Source organism: Engraulis encrasicolus, chromosome 16, assembly GCF_034702125.1.
Source record: "Engraulis encrasicolus isolate BLACKSEA-1 chromosome 16, IST_EnEncr_1.0, whole genome shotgun sequence".
NCBI lineage: Eukaryota > Metazoa > Chordata > Actinopteri > Clupeiformes > Engraulidae > Engraulis > Engraulis encrasicolus.
The window spans coordinates 17,650,073-17,657,820 of NC_085872.1; the positions used below are offsets into that span (position 1 = coordinate 17,650,073).

General features: G+C 45.6%; 1 protein-coding gene across 1 annotated transcript in view; it reads right to left on the reverse strand.

The window, feature by feature from the left end:
* brinp2 (bone morphogenetic protein/retinoic acid inducible neural-specific 2) overlaps window positions 1-7,748 on the reverse strand; it is a 92,042-nt gene that overhangs the window by 21,576 nt on the left and 62,718 nt on the right. Inside the window, exons 5-6 of the mRNA XM_063220243.1 lie at window positions 7,412-7,517; window positions 1,610-1,846 (exon numbers count right to left, since the gene is read on the reverse strand). Coding sequence (XP_063076313.1) covers window positions 1,610-1,846; window positions 7,412-7,517 — 343 coding nt within the window. The remainder of the gene's footprint in view (window positions 1-1,609; window positions 1,847-7,411; window positions 7,518-7,748) is intronic.

The window sequence follows — 7,748 nt, forward strand, 5'->3', positions numbered from 1 at the left end:
GAGACAATAGAAATGGACGAATTTACTAAAATGATTAAAACGTACCCTAATACAGTTCTACATCTGTTTTGCATTCACACAATGCAAATCTCAGGTGGGAATTAAATAAGTTTGTGAGACGGTGACAGGCCCCAGTATATCATTTAACCTATTCTATCATTAGTAATGCATTTAAATCCCCCCCTGCATTCTTAATTCCATTCCGATACAGCGTATAGGTATTCACGGTAGGCCTTTTGTCTAATGCAATTATGCATCCGGAACCAACCGTGGCATAAATAATAATGATGATAGCACATGAAATGCCTAATCTCCCTCCCAGTTTGCGACAGAGTTTTTTTCGGTGTGGATGTCTCCTCGGTGCATTCAAGCCTTTGACAGAGCAGTAAAGGGATTGTGGTGGTATTTTAGGTAAATAAAAACGGCTCGGCTCGGTGCTGTGCTGTGCTGTGCTGTGGTTTGGAGGGAGGCGGACGCCTTTGCAGGGCCCACTGCTTCACCTGCTTGGGAGCGATAGGCGCCGAGATGAGAGCAGCGGCACAGTTAACAGGATTTGAGCTGCTTTCATTAATGCCCCATCACAGGCCAGGGGAGGCTTTGAGACAGAGTGGGGGTTTATCTCGCTGATTCAATCGCTCTTTGGATGAGGGAAGCACCGGGGTGAGGGAAAAACATGATGTGCCAGCAATCTCAATCGTTTCCCCCTCTTTTGCTCTCTCTCTCTTTTGCTCTCTCTCTCTCTCTCTCTCTCGCTCTGGCTTTTTCTCTCCGTCTCTCTGCCTGCTTCCCTCTCTTTAGATTGTTCTGTATGCCCTTCCACCAAATACAAACACAAATAAACACACGCTCTCTCTCTCTCTCTCTCTCTCTCTCTCTCTCTCTCTGTGTCTCCTCTCTCTCTCTCTCTCTCTCTCTCTCTCTCTCTCTCTCTCTCTCTCTCTCTCTCTCTCTCTCACACACACACACAGACACACACACACACTAAAATAAATTCCTCCAACTTTGTGTGGGCTGATGTACTGACCAACAACAGAACACACCAGGCTAAAAAAAAACCACAAAAAATATGTTGCACTTGCATGTACTTTAGGGAAAAAGCGATGCACTTTACTACAGTTACGACTGTTACTAAGTGTGCCTCAGCACCTGTACAGTACATTCCTGGGAGACGGCAAACAGAAAAATACAACAACCAACCACTCCACAAAGCCTCTCCAGGGACATTTTGTCTCAGGGGACATTTGTTCATCTTATCCTTGCGACTTGCCCTTTGCAGAGACACTGCACACACCAAACACACTATGAAGCATTGCGTATGTTACCTTCTGAGCAATCTGATAAATGCTTTGGCGTCTTACGTAAAAAAAACAAAAAACAGAAGCCGTATCTCAGAATGATGCAGGTAAAACTGGGCCAAGTGACTGTTATCAACAACGGGCCACAGTAAAGTGCCAAGGAAAGTCAAATGCTCTGAGTCTGCTCCTGGCCTACAAACAGCTTTGATTCGTAAAACAAACAAACAAACAAACACGCAAATAAACAACCACCCACAACAAAGAGGAGAACGACTGCATTGAAGAGGTGAAAAGTGGAAAAACATCTGGCTTACCTGAGCCCATGAACTCATTGTTGGAATTGGTCCAGGTGTCTTTGCTCTTGCGGAGGCTCTCCTCCATGGCTTTGATGTCAGCAAACGGGCAGTTGCAGTCCGGGAACTTGGGCGAGCAGCGGCACCAGCAGTCATTGTTACGACACAACAGCTCTCCCTCCGAGTTGCACGCCACATAGCTGAGGGCGGCCTCCACAAAGCGTCCCCGCAGGTACTCTGGCAGCACATCCTGGAGACCTGTGCACCGGCAGCGGCAGCGGTACGGAACGGTGCGGAGGCAGAGGCAGGGGGTGAATAAACAAAGGTTGCTTATTAATTGTTATGCACAATTGGCACAGAGGCACAGGTTGAGCCGTTGGAATTACAGTATATAATACCGTACAATATGCCCCCATAGTGAAAAATATTCTATGGCAACTCCCTAAGGCAGGGATGTCAAACTCAAATTCACAGGGGCCAAAATCTGGGATGCAGTCATGGGCCAAACTCTTTTTTTTTTAGTTGGCTAAAATTGTACACACACACACTTGACACTCAAAGGCACAATTCACAAACACTTAGTTATATACTGTAGCTTAAATATGCCTGAACATATTCTGTTGTATGAGTGGGAGATGTTACATTGGCCTCTGCCCAATTAAATTCCTATGATACTTTAAAAAAGGGAAAATAACCACATGGGCCAGATTTGGCCCCCGGGCCTGAGTCTGACATCCCTTCCCTAAGGTTTTAAAGATATCATTTTGTATTACAAATGAGTTGGATCGCAGTGAACACATAACATGTGAATCTGTCTTTTATCTTCAATTCTAACCCCTGCAAAGCGCAGGTGTATATTCATGTTTTTGACATTCCACAAAGCGTCCCCGAAGATACTCTGGCAGCACATCCTGGAGCCCTGTGCAGCGGTACGGTGTGGGTGCGGAGGCAGGGGTGAATAAACAAAGGTTACTTATTAATTGTTATACACAATTGGCACAGAGGCGCAGGTTGAGCCGTTGGTATTATATAGCATATACTGTACACTATGCCCCCATAGTGAGAAATACTCTTCATCACAACTCCCTACGGTTTTAAAGATATCATGGCGTATTACAATGTATTACAAATGAGTTGGATGGAGGTGAACATGTAACAAGTGAATTTGTCTTTTATCTGCAGTTTTAACCCCAGTAGTCCATTCAAAGGGCAGGTGTACGGTATATTCATGTTTTTTTTCACCTGGATGCATAACGTACACACGCACGCACGCACGCACGCACACGCACACGCACGCGCACGCACACGCACACGCACACGCAGACACACACGCACACGCACACACATGACTCTTTTACATGAAAGGAAAGCTGGTAAAATAAGGACATCCATTCAGGTTTCAGCCATTTGAGAGTAATTAGCCTCATTAGAATATTTCCATCACGATAACGCTGCCTTCATTTGTTCTGCACAAATAACACAACACTGCTCTGCTGCACTCAGGGAAAAAATGCCTATGTTAAGATAAACATTTCACATCCACACACACAAAAGATAACAAAACGCAGGGATCCCTCTACAACTCAATTATCCCCCTGAGTGGCTCAGCTATGAGAGAGAGAGAGAGAGAGAGAGAGGGAGGGAGGGAGACGGGGAATGGAAACCAAAATAGGTCATGGCAAAGAGATGGCCGCCGCCGCCGCCGCTGCCGCCGCCCCCCGCCACCGCCGCTCCCACTGCTATATTTGGGAACTGTGAACTGGCGCATGAGTGGTGTAATCGGGTAATGGGATGCGTAACGACCAACTAGCGCACTGGCGGTTGTTTGTTCATGAACTACTGTCACGGAATAACTCTGATTCGGCGCTGGTGAGGCACGGCAGCAGCTGAGGCGTGTGCTCTGTGCACTCGTCTGTGGACATCTGGGTTGGCACTGTAGGGGTTGGGGCGGGGGGCTGGGGAGGGAGGGATGGAGGAGGGGAAGGGATGGTAATGCGTTCACGATGATCTGGTAACATGGAGGGAAGCTAATCAGACACTCTTATGTATGCTATCAGGAGCTACATGACACCATTATGTAGTCTTTTGAATAAAACTGTCACTGACAGGAAGTGTGAAAATATGATCTCTTTCTGAGGCCTGAGAATGGATAAACATTCGTAAGCTGCACATCTATCAGCCCTTTCAATCCGTCTTTTTTTTTCCTCTGTAGACTTTATTTGCGGTATTGGACACCTTATAATTATTTTATCTCCAAAGCCGCTACCCCCTGTATTCACACAGATTTGACACATCTCCTGAGGGAATATATTTTCTCGCTTTCATTTTCAGTAATGCGCACCTTTTATTCTTCCCCTTCCTCTAAGTATGAATATTTATGATGTGTTCCTTAGTATTTATACTCTTGAATCATTGAAAAACAAGAGACATAATTAGACTCAGTCTTTCCTGTGCAAGCTGTGGCTTCTGCCTGAGAGGGAGCCAAAAGTGAGAGGAGGAAGCTCACAAAGAGACTGACTTGGAAGCCTTTCATTCTGGAGACAGCTAAATAACAGTCCTTGTAGCCTGGAAAACCTCCGTCTCTGCCTCTGCAGGAATGAATAGAGCACTACTTGTGCTTTTCCACCCGCTTATTCTTGCCTTCAGTCAGTAGTATCCAAATACCGCAAAGCGAATGGCATGGGGGCTCATGATTGTGTGTGTGTGTGTGTGTGTGTGTGTGTGTGTGTGTGTGTGTGTGTGTGTGTGTGTGTGTGGGTGTGTGTGTGTGTGTGTGTGTGTGTGTGTGTGTGTGTGTGTGTGTGTGTGTGTGTGTGTGTGTGTGTGTGTGTGTGTGTGTGTGTGTGTGTGTGTGTGTGTGTGTGTGTGTGTGTGTGTGTGTGTGTGTGTGTGTGTGTGTGTGTGTGTGTGTGTGTGTGTGTGTGTGTGTGGGTGTGGGTGTGTGTGTGTGTGTGTGTTTGTGTTTGTGTTTGGGTTTGTTTGTGTGTGTGCGTGCATGTGTGTGTGCCTGCGTGCGTGCGTGCGTGCGTGCTTGCGTGCGTGCAAGCGTGCGTGCATGTGTGTGTTTGTGTGTTTGCTTGGTTTAATGGCAAGAATGTGTCCTTGTTATGGGGCATGAGCGTGTTTGTCAAAGAAAGTCCACTTAAAATCGGTAAATAAACAAACAATGGTGAGATACTAGTGGCACTCACGCGCACGCACGCACGCACGCACGCATACATACACACATAGGTACAATAAGGTGCTCAGAACCTGTGCCTAGACAACCAGTGAAGTCATTAAGGCAGCCACCATGGTCTGCGTTTCAGCAGTGGGGTGCTCCATTCAGATGTTGGCAACGCTAAGTGGCCTGATGATCTAAATGTCAAAGACGAGGAAATTGGAAAGTGGCACCATAGACACCATATAATTAGCAGGAGACCAGGCAGAGGGCCTGGGGCCTTGGGACATATTTTTTGCTTTCCTCTTTGTGTGTGTGTGTGTGTGTGTGTGTGTGTGTGTGTGTGTGTGTGTGTGTGTGTGTGTGTGTGTGTGTGTGTGTGTGTGTGTGTGTGTGTGTGAGAGAGAGAGAGAGAGAGAGAGAGAGAGAGCGAAAGAGAGAGAGGAGAGAGAGAGAGAAAGAATGTGTTTGTGTGTATATGTGTGTATAATATCTGTTTGTGTGTGTGTGTGTGTGTGTGTGTGTGTGTGTGTGTGTGTGTGTGTGTGTGTGTGTGTGTGTGTGTGTGTGTGTGTGTGTGTGTGTGTGTGTGTGTCTGTGTCTGTGTGTCTGTGTGTCTGTGTTTTTGTGTTCCCTGCATCAACCAAGCGACGAGTTGGACAGTGTTTACTGTCACTGTAGTGTTGTGATGTTTGTGAACGAATCGATTCTTTTGAACGGCTCCTCGAAGTGAATAATGGGAACCGAATCACAGCTGGGGGAGCCACTCTACCGTATTTTTTTCATTCATTTTTCATTTGTTGTAAGAATGTGACCTTCACATGACTACTTCAATTTGGGGAAAAAAACACAAGTGTTTGCCTCAGAGAGTGGCAGAAACAGTCTTTAGAAGGAGGAGAACAATCAGTTGTTGTTTGGACAAAAAGCTATCTTCTTAACAAAATGCTATCTTCTTCGCACTGAATAAATAATTAAAACATGTTCAAAAAAGTTTGTTTTTGTGCCAGAGAGCACAAACACCATCTCCAGCCTGTGTGTCTGCCGTGACATTACTGTCATTAGTTGTTTGAATGGAATCTCGTGGAAGATGCTAAACGTGTGTGAAATATGCGATTGTAGGAATACACTGTTGGCGAAACAGTGGCCCGATGTATCTGATGGGTGTAATGGACCTTAGCAGAAGGCTAATCATGACCTTTCCTATGCTCTACAGTGAGGCCTCATCACTCTGAATTTACCCAGAGCATTTTCAGATCAGCTAATGAACGTTACACTTCACAGTTTTGGAAGAATTGCAAAATAATGATCACTCAATGTTAACTGGAGGTTGTTCTTAAATCACGACAGTGACAGCAAGCGATACATTATGGTTAACTATTTTTAAAGGCTGTTATTAAGGCTGTTGCTATTCTCATAATGATGATGATTTTTTTAAACTTTACAACTAGGCATACACTATGCCAGTTGGAAAATGGTTTGCTTTTGAAGGTTTGCACAGAATACGGTTTGCACACACACACAAGCTTCTTTTTTTTGCAGAGATTATCGGTGATGGATCAAGTGGCACTACTATACAACTTCACTATGTCAGTTGGCTTGCTTTTGAACATATATCTGTTATCCTTGTTTCTGAAGACACCCAAATTCATGCATGCCTGCAACCACTACGATCTAGCTTCTTTTTTCCGTAGAGATTATCGGTGATGGATGTGGTGGGCCTGGATGAGTCAATAGTGCTAAAGTATGTATGATGAGGGCTTAAGGGGGGAGTTCAGAGAGCACTGATCTGCATTCATCTACATCACGCCGCCAGAGGAGACGCCTCCATCACAACAATGGAATCCGCAAACCGAGGACGGTTCCAAGGACAACAAGGCATCTGTGTGTTTGATGAATAGATATGGATATATGAATAAATATACGCTATTGAGGTTCACTGCGATAAAATGAAGACTGCACTGCACTGGTGTCAACTCTGCCACTGAGAGACAGGGAAGCTGACAAAGAGGGGACAAAGGGGTCAGTTGTCCTGGGCCCAGGGAGATGGGGAGCCCATAATTGGGTCCTCATTATATTGTATGTATTGGGTGGGGGGCCCTTTCAGATGACTTTGTCCTGGGCCCAGCAATGTCAGCGGCCTTGCTGAGAAATGTTCCTTTTGATTATGCAGACTTTTTCCTCCTCTATGTCTGCCTCTCCCTCTCATCCCTGACTTGCCCTGGTGTGATGCTCTGCTCCCCCACTACAGTCAGTCTGAACTGAAGTGCCTCAGATCACACGAGATGCCAAAACACACAATCTCTCTTACTCTTGGATGTTTGGCATGCACTTGGTTTGTTTATAAAGCCATGTTGTGCAGCTTTGTATACACTGTATACAGAGTCCAGGTAGTGGAGAAATGCATACAACTCATGCATAAAACTCATGAAGACTGCAAAGTTCATGGTGAACTGAGATGCCATGCTTTTATATGGCTTGGGTAAGTGCAGTGACAAAGACTTGGAGTGTAAAAGGAGGCATGTTTCTGGTGAGGAGTGAAACAGCACTGAAAAAAAGCAAGATCTGAAAGTGGATGGAAATGAATGGGGGAAGGATGTAGGGGGATGGAAATGAATGGGGGTGTAGGTGTGTCGGAAAAGAAGGGGGGGTGGGGCTGCGCTTGCCTTTTAGATGGATCTTATTTTCAGGGCTGTGAACTAAGACGGAGCTCACGGAATCCAGGCTGTCGTAGTTGCTGCATCCGAGGGGCCCCGTTCTGGTCTCGGTTACCTAGGAAACAGGGAGATATTTTAATGTCTTATTACTGGCAAAATCATGCACCTATCTTGCCCCTCCCTCTCCTGTGTTAGAAAGTCATGCAGTACGTGTTGATGTCTGAATGACCCCCTCAGCACGTGCACACTAACACGCCTGAATATTTAAAATAAATAATAAATCGAAACAAATTAAAAAAACTGCTACAGCAATCAGGACGAGAAAATAGCCTACATACATGGCAAT